We start from the raw sequence: 21772 nt of genomic DNA, 5'->3' as shown, positions 1-21772 counted from the left end.
CTGCACCAGCCCAAACTGAAACCTGAGGTTGGTGTTAGCTGGGAAGCAGCACTCGCCTGCCTGAGGCTGCAAATGTGGGCATTTATTGCTCCCTGGTGGTGAGCTGGGCTGTGGAGGAGCTCTGTGTTTCTCCCAGTGCCAGCAGCAGCCCCAGGACAAGCATCCTTGGTGCCTCCTGCTGCCCTGGCTTGCTCCGCAAAGGAGCTTTTGCTTCGCCTCCAGCCATGTAGCTCAGGCTACCTGAAGGCACCTTGCTGCCTGCCAGGCGGCCAGCTTCTCCCTGTGCTGCCAATGGCCCATGCAAAGGCAGTGCAGCTGCCTCTCCCCGCCAGAAGTCCCCATGCGCCTCACCAGCACCCCTGCCCAGGGCTGGGTGCGTGCCAGGGGCAGCGGGTCCAGCCTCACCGTCTGCTCCCTGTGCACCTACGTCCTTCGGGCTCCGCAGCCTGGAGAACAGGGGCTGGGGAGAGTGCTGGGCTGCAAAGCCTGGGATGGGTCAGGGCTGATGGCTCTTTCCCCATGCAGGACCCACAGCATGCTCATGCTTTAGATGCTGAAAGTGCCATGGGCTGTGGGGCAGGAGAGGCCAACACAGCTGCCTCAATCCAGAGCTGAGGCTGAGCAGCAGGGCTGCAGTGAGAGTGGGCTCATGGGCTTGTCCCCAGGCGAGGCTTGACCAGCCCTTTTAGTTTCTCCTCCTTTGCCTAATTCTGCCTTGGTGGGGCTTTGTACCAAAGAAGCCCCAGGCTCTGCAGAAGAATGGGTCACTGACCTCCGCAGAGCAGACAGGACGGAAACCAGACAGGAATAAATAAAGAAGTTGCTATTCAAGTTAAAACACACTTGGTTGGAGCTGAGCTGCCCCATAGGACCTGAGGTGTGCGGGGCAGCTGGGGGGGATGGGCAGGCACTTGGCAGCGCTCTCCTGCTGCTGTCCCAGGCAGGGAACCGCAGTCTGTCACTCAGCCCTGCTGCACTGCACACCCCAACACCACTGCCGGGGCCTCATTCTGCCAGATTCCCAGCCTCGATGTGTGACCTGGACTGCAATGCACAGCCCTGCTCCCCAAAAATGAGGGAAGGGCCCCAGTTCTTGGTCCCTTGCCTGTCAGGGACAAGAAGACCGAGTGCTGACAGCTCCTTAGGATGTGGCGCAGGGACCTCTTCTGGGCCACTTGTCCTGGAAAGCACATGGACTTGTACCAGCGGCACGGCACGATGCTGCTTGACACCTTGGACTGGAGTCCCTGGAGTGATGGGTTGGTCAGACGATGTGGCCGCCTTCGCTCAACCATCTGGGCCGGTACGTGGCACAGCCCGGTGTGCTCTCGGTCCCCCGCAGGGCACCGGGGATGTCACCCAGCTTGGTGCGAATGATGCCTTGCAGGTCCTGGTCTCCCAGCTCGGTTGCTGCAGCGAGGGCCAGGAGGAAGTAGGCTGCTGCATCCTGTTCATCCTAACCATAAAGGACAGGGCAGGCGTTAGGAACTGGTTTAATTGAAGGTCACAGGGTACAAGGGAGCTGGAGGAGAGGCTGGTGGTTCCAGGCAGAACCCCATGACGCCTGACTTCATTGAAATGGGTTCTGTATAGCTGCAGCCAAGTGCCAGCACTTCCTTCCAAATTGTCTTTCCCCCTTCAAAACCTGGTTGTGCCAGCATCATGTGCATTTACTCTGAAGCTGTGGATAGGATGGAGAGTCACAGGATGCAGCTGTCTACACGTGTGGCTGCTCTGCCAGCATATGTGATCAACACTCTACCTCCAGCTCTCTGTAAAGACCAGAGTTCTCAACACACCACCATGGAAAGGTTTCCTACCTTCAGTTTATGCAGGGTCAGGTTGCCAAGGTGGCAATAGACCTTGCAATAGTACAGGGCCTCTCCAGAGCACTGCAGCATGTTGGGACGCAAGGCAAGTGTCTTCAGGTAGCAATCTTCTGCCATCTCGTACATGTGCAGAAAATAGTAGACTGTGGCCAGGCGGTGGAATGCAACCAGCTCTTGCAATTGATCTCCTGGAAAAGAGTTGCTGATAGAGTCAGCCTGCAGTGTGCTCACAATACATCTCCAGCCCGGCAAGCTGAGCTGTGTGGGGATGCATTGGCTCAGCCTGGGGGCACGGACGTCTTCATAAGGAGACACTGCGTTCAGAGAAAACAGCCATTGGCAGGGTTCCTGATACCAAGGCTGGATAGATTGCCTGGGAGTATGTCACTCAATCAGGGGATCTCTTGGGTGCTGCAAAGGGCTGTTACAAGATTAGTTCTGTCTCAGACGTTTATGCTGGCATTTTGCCCATTCAAACTATTTGTATAATGGGAAGGGATGAGTTTATCAGAAGAGCCAGGGTAGAGAGGAACTGTTTAGTCCTGTGCCTTTGTCAGACTTCCCGTGCCCTGGTGTAGCAACCACCGTCTGCTCAGCCAGTCCCCCCACCGCCATGTCACAGCAGTCCCCCCACCGCCATGTCACAGCAGTCCCCCCACCGCCATGTCACAGCAGTCCCCCGTGGCCGTCCTGCAGCTCCAAAAGAGAAGCGGCCTTAAAAAGATGTTACCACTTAGGATAAGAACAGGTCCATCAGTCTTACAAAAGCAGGCAATCCCCCTTTCAGAGGCACACTGTTCTCATCCCAAAAGGCAACCCCATCCTCAGGAGCCCTTAACTCCGGGTATCCTGCGGGTGTGCAGCACTCACCGACCCTGATGCTCAGCCTGGCTGCCAGCGTGGCAAACTCCAGTGCCTTCTCATAGCCCTGCAGCCCGATCTGCAGCTCTGCCAGCTTATTGAACAGCCGTAGCTCTGTTTTAGTGGCCTTTAGTTTCCTGGCCAAGGGCACAGCACCTCCCTGAGGAGAGAGAAGAGTGAGTCCAAGCTGTTCCTGGAGGTATCGGTACAGCGCTGCCCACAGAGGGGTGACAGAGCAGCAGGAGATGAACCGAGGGTTTGGCCTGGCAGGCAGATGTTCAGGTTCAAGTTCTAGCCCCTTCTTTCCCCTGAAAATGAGTTTCAAATCCCAGGGTGTGGTTCTCAAAACCTGAGTCCCACATCTTTGCCCTTCCTTAGGTGCCTGAAATTCTGACTCTGAGCATGTCCCCAGGAGCTACCAGCTCACACCTAACCCTGCCAGGACTTGTAAAGTAAGGACCCTGTTCCCACCTCCCAAATAATCTCTGGGGTGAGCTGCAGCCATTGCAAAATATATCTGTGCTCCAGGCTTCCCCCTGCAGTGATGTTTGCAGTCTGGCACACTCAGAACCAGCTCATCCCTCTCCACCCACTGTCCCTCCAGTCTGGCCATGCGGTGCTGCAGCCAGCCCTGGGGCAAAGCTCCCCATGGCCATCGCCTCGTGAGAACACCAGAACAGAAACGCTGGGAGGGAACAGTACCCTATAAAACTCCACCGCTCGATCCCTGTTTCGGCTGCCACTAAAAAAGGTATCACCTGCTTTTTCATAAAGATCCATGGCCAAGGAGAAGTTCTCGGATTTCAGAGCAGTCTGAATGGCTGCCTAGGAGGAAAAGGAACTGGAGTAAGACTTGGAAAGAGACATTTGCACATAGACATTGGTGTGATTAAATAAAACCAAGTCATCATCAACATGAGCCCCAGCACTCCAAACAGCATTGGAAGCAGGTTGGCCAGAAGGTGTGTGGGGCTGTTGGGCTGCATTTGCAAGTGATGTGTGTGATGATGGAGCCAGAAGCCAGATAACCCGTCCCTGTGCAGGTCAGTGCGACAAGCTGATCAGCTGGGATATCCAACAGCATCAGAGCTGGGACAGCAGAGCTGTCCTGGCCCTGGTCTGTCACTGGTGTGATGGAGCCAACGTGAAGATTGACGAGAGGGACAGAGAAAGGGCAGAGCCCGCAGGAGGGAGGGCAGGTATGCTGACTTCTGGGAAGAACTGTTATTTGTGCCAAATATGCGCTTGGCCTTGGTGCCACCTTCCAGCCAGAACAGGTTGTTCCTATCCCGTGACAATTTGTCATTGCTGGTGACCTCTCCCGGGAAGTGGCCCCTCAGGGACTCAGACATGCCCCGTTGAGATCTGACGTCAACTGACCCTCCTTAATGGAAAGCCACCCCTCCTTTAGCCCCTGCTGAAAACGTGAGACAACCTGATTTAGGGGCAGGCTGGTGTGGCTGATGGGAAAGGCTTCTGTCCTCGTTCCCAACACCATGTGCCTCAGTCACCCAGCCCCACCAGTTCAGAAGTGCTGCTGGGCTAACAGGGTAAAGACCCAAAACATCATCTACACGTGTCCAGGCTGGTGCTTTGCTGGATAGTCCAGCTCAGTGCAAACCCCACCAAACCTAACCAGCCTCTGCTCTGCTCGCTCCGGGCACGACAAAGAATTTCCCATCTTTTAACAGAAGCTGCTCCCTGAATGAGGGAGACCTAGGATTTTATGAGCTGCTCTTCCTCTTTGCAGCTCAGCTGATAAAATAGTGATAGAGATGGAAAGAAGCCACTAGTATTCTACTCCAAGAAGTCTCCAAGCACTTTCCTGGCACCTTACCCCTTATCTATGTGTAATGGGAACCAGTCACCTGGTACCTCCAGCTTCCTTTGGCACTCCTACAGCACTTTCTTACTCAATAAATTCACTTACTTTCACCCAAGAATTCTCTAAAGCCAGCATGTGGATGGGAAGATAGGAAATTTAGTGCCAGATAATGCATGAGTGTAAGGCAACAGCCCCTCCTTCCAGCAGCAGGTTTACACTGTTCGTAAGAACTTTCTCTTCCAAGTTTGCCATCCCCAAAAGGCTCCTACCAAGCCACACAGCTGGGATGGGGATGCAGCTAAACAGGGTGAGAATGGGACCACTCCAGCCACCTGTCCATACCTGAAAGTACATTTCCACCAGCTCATCTTCCTGCAGGAGGTAGTAGAGCCTGCCTGCCTGCAGCCAGGCCTCCGCTGCTTTCACAGTCTCCTCCAGGTCAATGAAGATCCTTAGACTCTGTTTGGTGCACTCCAGGGACAGTCTCAATGCCCTGTGATGGTGAAGAGGCAAAAAGCCATTGCAGGGAAACTACAGGACACCCCCAGCAACCAGCTGCAAAGCTCCCACGACACCTCCCCATCGGCGATCCTGTCTTCTCATACAGTTGCCAAAGGTTACAGACAAATGGGCAGCCACATCTCTGAGTAGTGTGTCCTGGTAAAATCGTCAAAGACTCTGTGCTTTAGTGCACGTGTGTGTATTGTCTGGTAACCTTAGATCAGCCGGGGACTCCAGTACTAAGCACAGCCCCAAGGCAGCCCGCTCCCCAAGGGGCTGCTCCCCACCACTGCTGCTTCCAGCTGATAAAGAGGGTTTTGTCCAGGTCACCTGCAAACCCTGTTTTCCCCCCTACACTAAGCCCCAAAGTCACTCCCAGCTACACAGAGGAGCATAGGCAGGGACACCTTGTTTTCCAGACAGCATCTGACACCCAAAACCACATCTGCTTATTGCTCGTCCCTCAGTGCAGCCAAAGAAGCATATCCATGGGCACATGTACAAGACCTTATAGCCCCTTTTCAAGCCCCTGGAAGGCTTGAAACCCCCCAAGAGTCCAAAGGGACAAGCAGCAGGGTGAGCCAGTGGGTTGGACGTGCCAGCTGTGGTAAAGGGAGCGCCGGGCAGTGCCCAGGGCATGTTTGCTTGCTTGGTGTCTCGCCTGCTGGCAGCTGGGCTCCAGCTGTCCTTCGTGTCCAGGGAATGGGGTGCGTTGTGGTCTTAAATAGCACCGTTCACATGACAGGCATCTGCTTCCTAAATACCTTCCCTCTGAACTCACTGTGACCTAGCATGGGAAGGTTAAGGTCCCAGTTAATGACAGCCACTCCCAATTTGTCCTTCTGGGACACGGGCTCTAGCTCTCCACTATTTAACACATTTGCTTTCAAAAACTGAAAAAGATCTGTGGTCTGTCCAGGTCTCTTCCTTTCCCCTCCTGCCTAAACTAATCAGACACTTGCATGTGTCAAGCGGGAGACTGAAAGGTGAGCTGATACAGGGTCTTAAGTACCTCCGTGGGGAAAATATTCCAGCAGAGATAGGAAGGGCAGACTCAGCAGCTGGAGGCTGAAGCCAGAGTTATTCAAATAAGAGATAAGGAACCTATTTTTACTGGTGAATGGTGATTAATCACTGCAATAAGCCTCCAAAGGAAGTGACAAATTCCCTGTCATTGGGTCCCCTCCAATCAAGGCTGAATGTCCCTCTGGAAAACTGTATTGGGCCAGACCCCAGTTCTGTCCCAACTAACAGCCCAGGGTTTGCCCAGCTGTCACGGTGCTCCGGTTGACATTGAACTGCTCCCCTTCGCACCACGAAACTCGTTAATCTCAGCATTAACCAGCAGCCCGCCTGTGGGGCAGCTAGAGCTGCTGTCTCTCTAGGGGCACCCCAGGAAAACCCCTGCTCTTGCTCTGGGTGGGCAGGGACCCCACACTAACAGCATCTAACAGCCACAGACAGGACTTACTCAGATGTGCCCAAAGCCTGGTAGAGCTGGCTGAGGGTCTGCCGAACATTGCCCTCCAGCTCCCTGTCCTGCAGCTGTTGTGTCAAAGATACCCAGTGCTCGTGGTAGGTGATGCAGGCCTGGAGATCGGGGGACACTTTGCTGTAGAAATGGCAGAGAGACTCAGTGATGTGAAGCTGACCTGCATGGTACAGGGAAGGGAAAAAGGACAGGTCAGGGGATCGTGTTAGGGACCCAACAGGGTGCTGCTCAGAGGTGAACGCTGCCCTCGCAAAGCTGTACTCACTCCTCATGTTATGCCACTTCAGGGCAAAAACCAATGCCAGTTCATAACAGAGTTTGCCATCTTCCATCCTCTGCCTGTTCACCATGGCCTGTGCTAGCCACAGCAGCACCTGCACCAACTCCATCTCCAGGTCTTCGCTTCCCTGGAGCTCAGCGTAGAGCTGAGCCGACTGGAGCAGGTAGAGCTCAGACAGCTGGTTTGCCCCATGTGAGAGGCTCAGCTGCCCCAGGTTAGCCAGGGCAATAGCCTGGTTCCTCTTGTTCCCGGTCTCCTTGGCTTTGTGCAGGGCCAGGAGGTAGTGCTCTGCAGCCTTTTGCACCTGCCCTTCTCCTCTGAGGGCAATGGCCAGGAGGTTGTGCACGGCTCCACCCTGGGTCACGCCGTCTGTCCTGTGCAGAGAGCGCAAGAGCTGCCACATGATGTCTGCAGCTGGGCCTGGCTGCCTGTGCAGGAGATACATCCACCCCAAAGACAGGGAAGACGCAAAAGCCTCCTCCTCGCCCATGAGTCTGCTGAGGGTTACTGCCGTGGCTGCGTAACAAACTGCCCCGTCCAACGCTCCATGCTGGAGGTACATCCTGGACAAGATGGCACACAGTGTCCTCTGGATGGGCACAGCTCTCCTCTCACAGGAGAAATGCAGTGCTTGCTTGAGGTAGAAACAAGCCAGTGCTGGGATGCTGCTCCTCTCCAGTTGGTTTCCCAAGAGCTTGGAAGCATTTTGGAGAATGAAGCCAGCTCTCCAAATGGGTGTTGGTGCCCCCTTGATGCCACTGGGAACAAACAACCTGGCAGAGGCCAGTGCGATATTTGGCAAGTACTTCTTGTCATACAGGTAGCTCAAGATGGGGGTGGCATCCAGCGGCACAGAAGTAGCGTCCGGGCTGAGTAAAGTGGTGCTGAGACATTGAAGATGCTCGGTAAAGGGCAGCACTTCATCATTTTTGCCCAGTTGTAGGAAGAGCTTGACAATAAGGAAGCAGACCCGTGCCTCCAAGGGCACATTACCCACAGCAATGGCTTCCCTCAGGACGTACATCATGACTTCCAGCTCGTTCTCAGAGCTGAAGGAGTGGCCGGGCAAGCAGACAAGCAAGGCCACTGTTTTTCCCAGCAGGGAGGAGAATTTGTGTTTCATGTTCTGTTTCAAGTAGATGGAGGCCAGGTTCACGTGTAGCGCAGCCAGTAGGGGCAGGTCCCCAAAACCCCTGTCCAGGGCGCTCATGGCTTCCTCAAAGTAGACTCGGGCCTGGGATAACTTTACCTTTTTGATGCAGAGCTTACCCAAGAGGAAACAGAGCCTGACATGAGCCCAAACTGAATGAGTCCTCTTGGCCCAGTTCCTGGATGTCTCAAGGTACAAGACCAGTTCATCCTCGTCAGAGAAACCATAAAAAGTGGAATTGAGAAAGGAAAAACTGAGATCATAGAGGCTTTGAAAACTGGGCACATAACTCTCTTGGTTAAGGAAGGTCAATATGGGGTCAAAGACATCAGCATCTTCCATGTGTCCAGCATTCAGGTCAATAAAGAACTTGGGATCATCAAAATCATCCAGCTTCTCCAGGAGAAAATCTTCCAACATAGGAGGGACGGATTCACTCCCTGGGCTAGACAGCTCGGAGGTGCTGGTCGTAACCACATCATTTATTTCCTCCCAAGACTGGAGCAGCTGGATATCTTTACAGCCACGGAGAACAGCCCCTGGAAAGGACAGGAAAACCATAGTGGGATGTTTTGTCATGTCAAAATTCACCCTCAGAAGTCATCATAAAAGCATCCCATTCTGTTCCCTCCACATACTCACCTGATGGCACCTTTGGGAGCATGGCTGTGGGTTCGAAACCATCTACACAAAGAGACAAATAGAAAACAAAAAGCCCAAAGCCATGTTCATTGTTAATGTGCAGACACAGTGCTCAAATCTTATTGAGATCTGCTGCTGCTCTGCTAAAGCCTAGACCTGATGTGGGAGACCAGGATCACTTCTGGCTGCAGGCACCACATGCAGCTGCAGTTTCTACCCCTCTGTCTGCTGGTGCTTGGCTCCAGCTTAGACCACGAAGAACAGCTTTTAGTTGGTGGTGAGGTGAGCACGAGTATAGTTACTTGGGAACAAGCAGGTCTTATTTTTCACAAGTGGATTTTACCGTATCTGCCTCTTTTAAGAGCCTTTTTGTGCATATTCAGAGGTTTCAGATATGCGAATATATCTGACAAGCTGTACCCTGGGCTCACTGCACCTGAACTGGCTGGTCTGGGCAGTTTCCTGAACCCCAGGAGATCGCAGGCTCAGGCCTGCATGGCCACATTGTGTTTCTGGGTAGTGAGAAAGCAAGAAACTGAGATAATTAGCTGTGGACCAAAACCACACAGCAAGAATAGAGAACCTCAAAAGTGCACCCAGCAATCCCGCCCTCCTGGCTCCTGCTGTGGGCATGGAGATGATGTCACCTGCCACTTTAGCTGTGTATCCCACTCCATATACACCCAAAGGTCAGACAGCAGCAGGGCACCTGCTGTAGGCAGGAACCTACAGCCATGAGCAGTCAAGAGCAGCATCTGCCAGGGTGAACCACAGCTGAGGAGCTGCTCTGGAAGCAGAGAAGACCCCTGCAAACTGCAGTGTGGCATGGTCCATCCCTTGAGGGTATCTACAGCCTTCACAACCAGGCTGAGCAGAGGGCATGGAGGTCGTGTCCCCCGCAAAGCCCTGAGCATGGAGCTCTTTAGACACCATGCAGCATTGCTGCCTGTGGGGAGCCATGGGGCTGGGCACATCAGGAGCGGGGAAGCTCACCCAGGCGGTACACAGAGGTGATGTCAGTGCGTGCCAGGTCACCGAGGAGGGTAGTGACGTGCTGCTCGCCACCATTGCAGGGGATGCGCAGGAGTGGGGCCTTTTCTTCTTCGCTCAGAAACACTGAGCCCTTTCCCCTAGGTTGAGACAGACATCATGGGAAACAGTCAGTGTGTCCCTATCCTCTGACACTACAGCTGTCCTGTGGGATGGCTTTTCCCATCCTTCCTCTTCCTCCCAGTAGAAAAGTTCTGCAGATGAATACAAGAGTCCGGACACCTTCCCCATTAGGGCTCTCAAATCCAGCCTCTCCAGGGAGGGTGCCAGAGGGAGGGACCTCGTGGTCATTTTTGTCTCCAGAAGCCCTCTCTGAGGCCAGGAACTCATCTGATCTCCTCTCTGTTCTCTGTAGTGTCAGAGAAAAGTGCCTAAGGCTTACCTTGAGTGAGCCTGACTCAGAAAAGCCCAACAGACCTAGCAACAGGTTAAGACCTCATCCCCCCCGCACTCTTGGAGGAGAAGCCTCAGCAGTGATCACTCTCCACACCCTTGCCAGGCTCACAGCCCTTCAGACAAAGCTACAAAGTCAAGAACATTTCCAGGCGAAACTCTGAAGCCAGGTTGTCCGGTACACAGATGTCCTGGGCTGCCTTAACACAAAGCCAGGTCTAGCCCAGGGCCAGATCTGTTACTCTCCAACAATCACCTGTGGCAAGTGGAATATGATTGCTTCATCTGGGCAGAGATTCCTGCAGCCTGTTGGCAGCAGAGCCTGGCCAGTGCTTCTGGATAGACCCCAAATGGATCCTCTATGAAGGCCTTGCAAAGCAAATTACTTGCTCTGGACTCTCACATAGTCTTGAGTTGATACTTGGAGTATCCCTTTCCTTCTGAGTTTAAATTAATCTAGATAGTAGCATTAAACTTACAGAGGTTCACAAGCCTCGGGATTTATGTATTGGGTAGAGACAAAGCCGATGGTCCCACTGCTGAGGGATTTGCCCACAAACCACGGGAGTCCTGGAATGAGGAAGCCGATGACTTCTATGCTGTCCCCTTTGGAGAAACTCAGTTCATCCCATGCTGCTCCTCGGTGGTCCTCTGTGGCTGTGCATCTGCCTTTGACTGGGAAACCAAGGCAAACAAGGGCATTTAAGTGTGAGGCCACTGTTAAAGCTTCCTCGCTGGAAAGACTTGGTCAAGGAGGGACCATGATTTCAGCTTGAGAAGGCTGCCTCTCTGTCTCCTAAAACTTATTGTGCTCTTGGACTGCAGCTTCTTCTTGAGAAGAGGATTATAATGAAATACACAAGAGGCTGGGATAAGCGCCATGCAGCCAAAGACTGAAACCTCTGAGAGCTGCAGTATGGAAGGTGTCTGGGAACATGGGGCTTCACAGAGGCTGTGCTGTCTCAACTCTCTGCCAGGAGTGAAATCTTTAATGGCACAAGCGTCCATCACACTACACACCAAATTCACACCTGCAGTGACCTCCCGTGGCCAGCAAGCTCTGAACAGTGCCCATGTTCGGATGGGAATGGCCTGAGGCTAATTGGTGAATGGGGGGCACAATGAAGCCTAATTATTTAAAACTTCAGTCCCGAAAGAATTAAAGGAGAGATAAAATTGCAGCAGAACAGAAAAACCTAGTGGCAGAGGGATGCCACCAGCAGCCTTCTGTACCCTGTGTTCTTCAAATCACCCTTTTAAGAACATGCAATTTTCAAGCTCTGTTTTCCATTCAAGAGAGTTAGAGCATTCCCTTAGAGCACCTTGCATTGGAGTGTTATTGTCAGAGCAAGAGATAGATCTTTTGCATTTGTGGCCAAACCCAGGTTTGCAAGGGCCGTGCCCTTCCCTGGGAAGGGCAGCTGCGTTACAGGTATCGCTCACCAACTGGCTGAGAGGTTGTCCCACTGATCTCCTGGGAGATGCCAAAACTCACAGTATAATTCTTCAGGAACCACCTGCAAGGCAAAGGGGAACCACACTGGTCCTTTCTGAGCAGTTCTGTCCTCAGGCCACCACCAGGGATGGTCTCACACGAGCAGGACAGATGTTCTGTCCACCCGGCGTGCCGGAGCTGCTATGGGGCCCCACCTGGACTGCTATTGCCTAAGTCTTGGGCTATGTTTTTTCTCCCAGGTATTCACCTGTAAATCACAAATAATCTCCTGTATGACCTAAATCAATATCATAAAAGAATGATAACTTAAGCATATCCTTGCTCTGTCCCATTAACAGGACCTGAACTGGTTCCAGTGGTTGTCTTTATGCATAATGTATATCCTTACGACATTGTGTAACTCTTTCCCATTGCCAGAGGCAGGCGGGGTATCTCACCCCAGGCTTGGTGCTAGCTCATACATCAGGATCTGGAAAGGATCTTGGCTTGATCACTAGTAATTGGCCAGTCTACTTACTGGTAAAATGGCTGAGTTATTGGCTCCAGAGCTGACAGAGGCACCAGACCTCGTTGACCTGTCAGTAAGGACATTCCTTCCCACTTGGACTCATCTCCAATGCTCTTCACATGGATCAGCGTGTTCTCGCAGAGCTGCAGACCTTCCTCTCCCTCCTGCTCTGGCTGCCAGGCACTGGGCACTGCTCTGGAAAAAAAGTTACCTGCAGATAGAAGGAGTCATGGCCAGGTCAATGGCATCAGTGCAAGACAGCTACAACACAGCCCTGCTGAGATGCTTTAGAGAAGTCCCTCCTCACCTTCCTGGAGGAGCAGACCCATATATATGGCAGCCAGACGATCTTCATCCACAGTAACTCTGACCTCTGTGTCCTCCATCAGAGCACAGTTTAGCCAGTACTCCTGGTCAAAGAGAAGCTGCTCCAAACAGCTGCCCACATACCCTAAGAAAGCAAGAGAGAAAGCAGTGCTAGCACCCCTCTTCACTGTGCGGGGTGACATGCTCTTCAGATGTCTCCCAGTCTGCCGTCTGTAACCATGCTGTGAGGCAACAGCATCTAATTCGGTCTCCATCCCCAAAATGCAACAGAGGCATCACCCAAAAGGCATCCTTCCTGGGTCTCTCTGATGCAGAGAGTGGTTTCATAAATCTGCAGATGGACACCAAGGATTTCTAACTCATATTCTTTATCCGTCTACCCTGTTATGTCACTGAGTTTTGGGTGTCAAATAATTCTTTCTCCAAAGCCACTTATCGCACTGTTCAGATCTCCCATACCTTGAAAACATTACCTAAAGTCAAATACGTGGAAAACTTCCAGACTTCTTCTAGGGTTTTGAAGGTGAGGATGAACCGATCCTCCTGTGCTTGCATACAGACCAGCCTGGCTGACAGCTCCTACACTTGGAAGACAAAGCAAGATTAAGGGATGGTCCTGGGACTCTGAGAGGGGGTATCCTTTTCAGCATGGGAGTAATATTAGACGCTGGAATGAGGCTAGGCACTCATCTATGAGCATAGTTGAGACCGAAGGTGTGTGAGTGGGTTGCGTGGGGTTAACAGGAGGGTGGTTCAGCCACCTGAGTCCTTCAGCCAGGAGGGATGGAGCACCTGCCATGCCAGCTCCCCATGGTGCAGCAATGGGAGGGCAAAGAAGCTCCACCTCCTCCTACAAATCTTTTCCCCTGTAGCGCACAACAGGACCACCGTGCTTTTGAAACCCAGACACCTGAACCATACCAGCCATGTTAATGTTCAGTCAGGACAGGTACAGCTTCCAAACTGCAGCTCTGAGGCCACAAGCAGCAGCTGTGCCTCAAGGGAGCAGCTTTCCTTTCGCTCTTGCTGGCACTGGTCTCTCTGCACTGTTCCACATCTTCTGGGAAGTTCTGCAGGGAGCCCTGAGGAGCCAGGGCCTTAGAAACCATCAGGGAAGGAGAGTTCGGTCCAAGAAACGTCCCTATACCTATGGCGGTTTTTCTATGTGAAGGCAAATACTCTGAGAACCCCTGTGCATGTCCAAAGATGCCACCTCCATTGGGAACCTGGTTCTGGTGTACAGCTTTGGTGATCCCAGCCCTGTGAAACGCCAGCTATTTAGACTCACCCCTGGGCTATCTGTGTGATCCCTCAGGCAGCTCAGAGACTCCAGTATGAGGGTTCTGACACGAGGCTCAACTTTGTATCTGCCTCTTACCAGTTCATTTCCCCCATCATTCTGGTCTCCAGCAGAGTCCCTGTGTGCAGGAACACACCCTGCAGCAGCATCCTTGGAGAAGCTTCTCTTTCTTGGCTGGTTTGATGTCCTATCACACACCCCATCACGTCAGGAGCCTCCCAGTACATGCTCTGCCCTACCAGGCTGGGGCTCCTACCTTGAACAGGGCACAAACATCTCTGTCATCACTCTCCAGGGCCCACAGCTTCTTTCTGGCTGCTTCCTGGAGCTGGGAATTGAGGCACCGGGAGGAGCGGCTTTCAACGGAGAAGAAGAGTGAAATCTCTTGAAAAGGAAATGTGAAGGGTTAATGGGGAGAAGGAGCTCCACACCACACAGCACTGCCTCCACCGCACCACCTCCCTGTAGCCAGCCCCACCAGTGCCTCCAGCCCTCGCCCGGTTGTGATGCTCAAACAACACAAACGCAGTCTGTCATCCTGCCCCAGAGCCAAGATGAGAAACTCAAGCGACGACAGGAGCTCGGTTAGCTGCAGTGCCAGATCTTGCTACATTCAACTACTGGAAACCTGGGTGATGCCCAAGGCAGCATCCTACCTGGTGGAAACCCCTCCTCGACGGCCAGCAGCACCGAGGGGGTGTCCGGTGGACTTTCTGCTGCCTTGGTAGCGGGGTCACTTGGCTCTGATGCACCAACCTTACCTAGCAAGGAGGGGAGACACAGAAAAGCTGCTGTCAAATTTTGTGGCAAAGGTCTATGATGTTGTCCCTAACCATGCCTCCTGAAAGCAAACCCCTTGGTTGCACTGCAGATCTGGCTGGGGACTGTGCGAATCTGGTATCACTCTACAATCATACTCAAGGGTGGAGGCAAGATCCATGGGACTGGTGTGTCCGAACTACCCGATCCCCTTGATGATTGGCTTCTTTCCAGTGCTGGAGTGACTTTGAAGTGAGGGGACTTTTCCTCCTTGCTCTTGGGACAGATCCTCGCAGAGCAGATCTGGAAGAAGCATGACCCCATGGCACAGAGGGTGTTTTTGGAGGAGACCTCAGAGCAAGAGCACTTCCCCAGCACGGGAGAGCCAAGGACTTGCAAAACTCTTTGCTCATCAGTTTGACAGTCAAAATGAGATTTTCTCCCCTGCCTGCTCTGGTCGGTATCTGAAATCCAAGCTGCATTCTCTATGCTTCACACATTGTCAACTATTGCTATAAAGGATTCGAGAACTGAAACTTCAGCTGGTAATTATGTTAATGAAAGCTGAGGCTCATAAAAACCCAGCTTGCCCTTCCACAGCTGTATTGGCTGTGGAGGGATAACAAGATTAAAACCCCGTTTTTGTCAGTGATTAGATTGGATTTGTAAGACAAACATGTACCCAGAGATCTGGAGCTGGAACACGCAGCAGCTTTTCTAAGTCACTTCTGTGACCATAACTATACTCTACAGTTCTTTTTATTGAGCCAGCTTTGCTAGTCAGTAAAATAAACTGTTATTTGCACTCAGAATTATAATCCTTAGTTATAGTTAGCAGTGGAAAAGAATGGCCCAAGGCTGGACACATAAACTATGAGCTTTTCTTTGAAACAAAAGGCTCTACATTTCTCAACAGCTGATTTGAATACACTTAACAAAGGACTTCATCCAGCACACATGGCAGAAAGGGAGATAGGGAAGCAAAACGAGCCAGAGCCAGAGTTAAACCCAAACTGGCTCCTGGCTGGGCTGGGCTTGCCTGCAGCTTGCTTCACTCCTCCCTCCCCTCCTCTCCTCCCTGCTCCCGGCAGACCCGGATGGGCTCTGCTGGGTTTGGCAGGGCCTGGCGGGCAGGGGCTGGTTCCCCTTCCCTGGGGACAGGTACCTGATGCCATGGTCTTCTCCCGACACCATCTTCCCTGGCACTCGGCAGCGGCGTGATGCAGGTCCCAGCGCGGCAGGAGCACAGGCGAGCGGGGGCAGCAGGAGTCACACTCTTCGCCTGGGGAAGACAGGTGGTGGGGAGAGGCGTTCAGATCCCCTGCAGGATGCTCCCTGCCTGAGAGGTCTCCATTTGATGTGCCAAAGGAGGTGGCAGGTCGGACACTGCTCCTGTTGTCTCTGCCAGCAGCATGGCAAAGCATGCCGGTGGGTCTCGAGCCAGGCAGGGGCCAGGGCTCGCTTGGGTGAGAGGAAAAATGGGTTTACTCCCTGCTGCACTCACCGATTCAGTGTTTATTTTTGTTTGGGCCAGACTCAGAAAGGGAACTGAGAGTATTTTCAAGAGACCAATTGGAATTGTTGGTGGGGAGTTGTTCCCGGTCATGCCAGTGACTCATTTACCTCCCCGGTGCATTTTGTAACAGTGGTCAGGAAACAGCCCCAGCCCGGAGCCGAGCGCAGGTCCCATTGCCCAGGGCTGCGGTCCCAACAGCCGGGGCTCAAGTGCTCCTGGCACCCGCTGGCACCGGCTCTCCCGGGGGACACGTGGCCACAGCTCCTGGCCCTGAGCCACCTCCCTCCTCCAGCCCGTTAGCACAGCCCCGTTAGCTCATTCCTGCACACCAGGACGGGAATCGCGTGTCGGGGGCTGTCAGCACTCCAAGGGCTCTGCAAGCCTTGCAATGCTTGGGGTGCTCCTGGGCAGCGGTGGCAGCAGGACGGGGTGGCAAGGCGGGCACTGAAAAACCAACAGCATGGGAATAAAACAATCCCCTAAATTACCCTCTCCCCTCCCTGGCCAAAATGTTCTGCCTCATCCCCCACACACCCAAATCTAGCGATGCAGCAAGCACCCATTAAGAGGAGGGGACAGCAGTGGCCACCTTGGGAAATGCAGGCAAGCCACCAAAGTGAGCCAGTGCTCAGCATCAGTCTCCCCAGCAGCCCCAGCAGCGGGGTGAGCTCTGCAGCCTCAGCTCTCACAGCGCCGCTCGGACAGGGCAGGGCTGTGGCATCCCCACAGGCAGCTTACCTGTGCACCCCAGGGACAGGTCCTGGCGCCAGGGGGTCCCCAGGCAGCAGCCCATGTGTCCAGCGACACCGCCAGCCCTGAGCTGGCAGGTGCTGCGGGGCAAGCGGCTGCTCGCTGCCCGGCCGGCACCGCGGCTCGGCCCCAGCGTCAATGCACAATGCGCCTTTTGACCGGCACCGGCTGCCGGCGAGGCGGGGGCGATGGGCATGGAGTCAGGGAATGGTTTGGGATAGAATCATAGAATCATAGCACCATTTAGGCTAGAAGAGACCTTTAAAATCATCAGGTCCAACCAGAAACCTCACACTGCCAAGTCTACCACTAAACCACATCCCAAAGTGCCATAGTTATGTGTCTTTTAAATACCTCCAGGGATGGTCACTCCACCACTTCCCTGGGCAGCCTGTTCCTATGCCCAACAGCCCTTTCCATGAAGAAATTTTTCCTTTTGTGAGAACTGAAAACTCTTTAATTTCATTATCACTTTGCCCAAGGTGTTCTCCAACCATCATATCACCCACAAGTCCTCCTCTGTTCACAAACAACAGGTCCAGTGGGCACCTTGCCTGGTTGGCTCACTGGTCAGCTGTCTCAGGAATTTGTCTTCCGCACAATCCAGGAAACCCCAAGACCATTTCCTCTGTATTGTATTTCCAGCAGAAATCTGGTAAATTGAAGTCTCCCAAGAGACCTTAAAAGACCTTTTTCCAACTCCCCTGCCACGGACAGGAACACCTTCCACTAGACCAGGTTGCTTAAAGCCCCATCCAACCTGACCTTGAACCCTTCCATGGATGGGGCATCCACAGCTTCTCTGGGTAACCTGTTCCAGTGCCTCACCACTGTCAAAGTAAAGAATTTCTTCCTAATGTCTAATCTAAATCTACACTCTTTCAGTTTAAAACCATTGCCTCTCGTCCTGTCACTACAGGCCCTACTAAAACGCCTCTCTCCGTCCTTCTTATAAGCCCCTTTAGGTAATGGAAGGCTGAAATAAGGTCTCCCTGGAATCTTCTCCGCTTTACTTCCTAGGAGAGGGGTTCCAGCCCTGCAATCATTTTCATGGCCCTCCTCTGGATCCTCTCTAACAGATCCATGTATTTCTTGTGCTGGGGGTCACAGAGCTGGGCACAGAATTCCTGATGCTCTCATCCCCCCTGTGCCAGCCCCACCATTGCCCTGGCTCCGCTCTCGCCCTTGCCTTTGGAAGCGTGTCACCCAGCCCACGTGGCACATTCCTCTCATTCCTCCTGCCCGCCGCGGCATGGGGAGCCCTGTGGTCAGACGAGCCTGCCTGAGCTTCCAGCTGGGCCCTTCAGTGCTGATCTCCCCACACCTCCAAAGGCAACTCTGTTCCTGACACCGTGGCAGGCACCTGCCTCACCTGCGGGGACACCCATCAGCATCCTCCATCCAGGGCTGTCTGTGCAGCTGTTCCTGGGCCACCTTCCTGCCCGTCCGAGCCGGCGCTCTCCCTGTTTCACAGCGATGGAAGGTGGCAGCACTGCCCGCTCCACACCAACCTCAGCGGAGCAGAGCTATGTCCAGGCAAGCCACAGACAAGTTCTCTGCAAGCACAGAAGCCGAGTGCTCCTGCGGGGCTTGTAGGGTTCATCTCACCTCTGAGATCCGAACTGTCTGAACCCCAGATGCCAACAGCAGGAGGGACCGATTCGGCTGCTGCGTGGGATCCCCTGGGCTGCTCAGGATCGAGCCTCATTCCCTCTTCGCTCACATGCTCTGACCTTCCCCAGCCTCCAGGACCAGGACTCAGGACCAGCTGTGTTGTCTCACTGAGCTACAGATGGCAGATATCCGCAGAGCACCTCTGGGGAAGAGCAACACAGCCCCTGCAAAATAAAACCCAAAAGGTCTAGGGAGAGAAGTCACAAATAGGGAAGTCTTTTCAGGGATGGGTCTTTACTTCGGCAGCCTGCCAATGCCACTGTCACAACAGCAGTGACCTGTTTGCTGTGGTGTGCTCAGGAGCATTGCTGGCTCTCCCAGGCAGCCAGGCTGCATTCCAATGCATGGCAGGGCCTTGAGCTTCTCCAGAGTAGTGAGTAATTACTCCAGTGAGTAATTTCTCAGCAGACAGATTCATGGAGCTGGCTAGGAAACTTCTAACGAAAGCAAAGTCAAACCAAAAGGCTCAACAGGGACTGCTGTACTGAGTGACGCCCCTGTGCAGTGCTGGCCAGGCACCAGCCTGCCAGCCAAGAAGGCTGAAAGAGTGGGGATTTCTAGTCCTCATCAGGAGAAACCAGATGCTGAAATGTTGAGGTCACTTCAGCCCCAGACACTGGGGTGCAAAGCACTGCAGCTCTCTCCTGGTGTGCTGAAGTCAAGCTGATGTTTCCCGTGCCAAGCTGTGCAGCTGCAGGACCTGCAGGAAGGTGAGCTGCTGGGACAGGCCAGCGCTGCCCTCCCTGTGGCAAGGACACTGTCTGTTCCTGTTGCACATTGGCCCTGGAAAGCTCCGCATTTAGAAAACTCCCTCAGTCGACCTCGGGATGCTCTGAAGGTGCAGGAATGGGAGGGGGAGTTCAGATCCAGACACGGGTTTCTGCCTGCCTGTGCTCCAAGCACACAACCTGAGTTTCAGTGATGGAGTCAGGCACATCTGTGCATGAAAGATGGTGCTGTTTTGGGCCCATGCTGTCAAAGTGGTCAGCACTCGAACAGGGCAGGTGTTTTCTGACGAAGATTTTTGCTTCACTCAGAATGTTGTTGGTTTTAGCAATACCTGCTCACCAATTAACATCAAATTCTTCTACCCATATTATATTTTTTAAATCAACTGGATGGTATGTTTCATTTTCTAAAGAAAAATATCCTTCTTAGTAGTTTTGAAATTTCTCTTTTCTTTTAAGTTTACCTAGATAACTTAGTGACCAAACCCACCCCTCTACCCTCCTGTTTGATCTGAATTTTGCTTTTAGCCAGCAACCCAAATGCCTCTAGTTCCACTGCCTACCCTGCTGCTTACCACCCCTGGAGAGCCCCCATTGCTGCTGCTGAAGCCCTCAGCCTGCCCTCCCTGGAAAAGCCCAGCCCTAGTAAGTTCAGAAACAGTTTCCTGAGGGTCTCAGGCTGTGCTGGCTGGGGGTCTCTGCCTGTCCCAGCTCTCCAGGGTCTCTGCTCCCTCTGTGCTGTAGCCATGCCAGCCGGGCAGCCTTTGCAGCTCACCAGCTGGCTGTGGTTCCCTCCCCAGGGCACAAAACAGGAGGCAGGGCACCTGCCTGGGCACCCTTTGTCTAGGGGACATGGCTTTGTGGATACTGTCAGCCTCCAGGGCTGCCACACAGCAGCACCCTTCCCTGAGGCCAAATCCGCTCTCCTAAACCCAACGTGTCTGCTGTGCTTTCTCCTTTCCTTCTCCCATCAGTTCCTGGGTAGAAAGGACCCAAACCAAACCTGTCCTTCCCCAGTGTGTTCATCACCACCACATCTGAGCCTCCAGTTCACAGCCGAGACTGAAAATGCAAACTCTCTGCCCCAACCTGGATGTACTGAGCTGTGTCCCTGTGCTGGACTGCTCCAGCCGCCTGCAACCGCCACGTCCCAGCTGTGTTTGCTCAGCTGAGGATGAAGGACACAGGCATGCGACCAGCACCCAGCGAGACCCGGCATGGCAGAGAGGTGCGAGCGGCTGTACTGACCTGCTCCTCCGCACACGCCTGCACGGGGCCCCTTGCTCTGCTCCCCAGCACTGCTTTCCTCCCAGAGAACTCTTGGCCATGAAGCTCCAAACTCTCCAAGCCGCGTCCCCCAGGGGAATGCTCCCGGCGCCGGGACGCGGTGCGCACCGTGTGTGTGCACAGGGCTGTGTACGTGTTTGCAAGGCGGGCCAGCGTGCCCAGCGCCGCCACTCCCTCGCACAGGGAAAGGAATTTCTTCCAAGAGCAGCTTATCATCTTGGGAACCTCCGCTTCCCAGCAGAGCCGCCGGCGCGGAGGTCAATGAGTTACCCGGAGTTATGCTATAAACAGCCCGGCACACCAGCAGATCGCCGGCTCCCCAGGGGAAGCACAAACACCCAGGCACCACCTTCGCCCTGGCTCTGCGGTAAACAAGATCCAGTGGGGCTGCCGAGGGGTACGGCATCAGCAGAGCTCAGCGCAAGCGTGGCTGTACCGGCCACAGCTCCCTCCTGTTGCGAGCGGCTGCTTTGCATGAGCAGCCTCTCCCGGACTCACCTGCCCCTGCTCCCAGCCCCGGTGTTGTGTCCTCGGGGCTTGGGACCTCCTGTCCTCGCTGTGCACCGGCTGCCTCTGATACAGCAAAGCCCAGGGAGCGGCTCTACCTGCGCCACGGTCCGGGCACGCCGGGCTCTGAAGCCCCCTTGTGCTCTGACAAAATGCAAATACAGACACACAGAACAAGAGATCTGTGGACCCAGCGGTATTTGTGCACTCCGGCTAAACTCCACTGACAGGGCGAGCAGAGATTTTTTTTTTCTTTCTTTTGAAAACAATGAAAGAGTTAATATTGAGCTTTTCTAATATTCCCATTTCCTTCTGGGAGCGCTCAGAAGTTGACCATTCTTTGGCAGGTTCAATACGAAGCCTCCTTGCTTTTCACTTTGTTATTTAAAAATGAACCTGAAAGAAAAAGGAAATCAGCCTAAACCTGACTTCAGTCGGGGAAAAAAGTAAACAAACAAGATGAAACATTTTGTTTCAGGTCAAACAAACTCCTGTTTCTTGTTTTTGAATCTCTGACATGGGGGGGGGTGGGGGGGGGACCTGTTTTGAGGTCAGGTGGAGCAGTGCTGTCCTGCCCTCCTCTGAAAGCCCACCCAGCCCAAGCAGCGACTGGAGCCGGGGGAGCCGTGGGGACTTTGCCAAGAGTGGGGACTTTGGCAGAAGTGAGTGGGGCCAGCGGGGACATTTCCTCATTCCTGCACTCTTTGCTTTTGCTTTCGCCCTCTGCAAATGGGCTCAGAGCAGTGATAAGCACCTGCCCCTGCCATGCCCCCCTGTGATCCTCAGCCCTTCAGGCTGCTCTCCAGTGCCTGCCTGCTGGGGTGGGGGGGACAGGGATCTGTCCCCACGTGTCTCCACTCATACATTGCATGCCCAAGGCTGGGTGGCATTGGGACAGAGTCTTTCCTGGTGTGCCAGCAGCTGGGGGCAGCTCAGG

At 53.7% G+C, this 21772-nt stretch overlaps 1 protein-coding gene across 6 annotated transcripts; it reads right to left on the bottom strand.

Annotated features, from left to right (window-relative positions):
- Positions 1 to 808: 808 nt before the first annotated feature.
- SH3TC2 (SH3 domain and tetratricopeptide repeats 2) lies at positions 809 to 20458 on the bottom strand. 6 transcript variants are annotated; one of them, XM_005509446.3, is made up of 19 exons: positions 20290 to 20458; positions 18248 to 18477; positions 15539 to 15655; positions 14271 to 14375; positions 13871 to 13998; positions 12788 to 12893; positions 12295 to 12438; positions 11997 to 12198; positions 11467 to 11540; positions 10503 to 10698; positions 9574 to 9710; positions 8581 to 8622; positions 6774 to 8477; positions 6488 to 6668; positions 4858 to 5008; positions 3393 to 3515; positions 2700 to 2850; positions 1821 to 2017; positions 809 to 1456 (listed from the first exon to the last, which is right to left on the bottom strand). In XM_005509446.3, exons 2-19 carry the CDS (start codon positions 18345 to 18347, stop codon positions 1265 to 1267), a joined length of 4050 nt encoding a protein of 1349 aa, XP_005509503.2. In that variant the 5' UTR covers positions 18348 to 18477; positions 20290 to 20458; the 3' UTR covers positions 809 to 1264. The 6 variants fall into 6 exon arrangements, with proteins under 6 accessions (XP_005509503.2, XP_005509504.2, XP_021152862.2 ...); XM_005509447.3 differs by lacking the exon at positions 20290 to 20458 and adding an exon at positions 18012 to 18102 and having other exon boundaries at positions 18248 to 18475; XM_021297187.2 differs by lacking the exons at positions 18248 to 18477; positions 20290 to 20458 and adding an exon at positions 16628 to 17972.
- Between the last annotated feature and the right edge of the window lie 1314 nt (positions 20459 to 21772).

Source organism: Columba livia, chromosome 14 (assembly GCF_036013475.1).
Source record: "Columba livia isolate bColLiv1 breed racing homer chromosome 14, bColLiv1.pat.W.v2, whole genome shotgun sequence".
Taxonomy (NCBI): domain Eukaryota; kingdom Metazoa; phylum Chordata; class Aves; order Columbiformes; family Columbidae; genus Columba; species Columba livia.
This window is presented reverse-complemented; position numbering and strand designations above follow the sequence as displayed.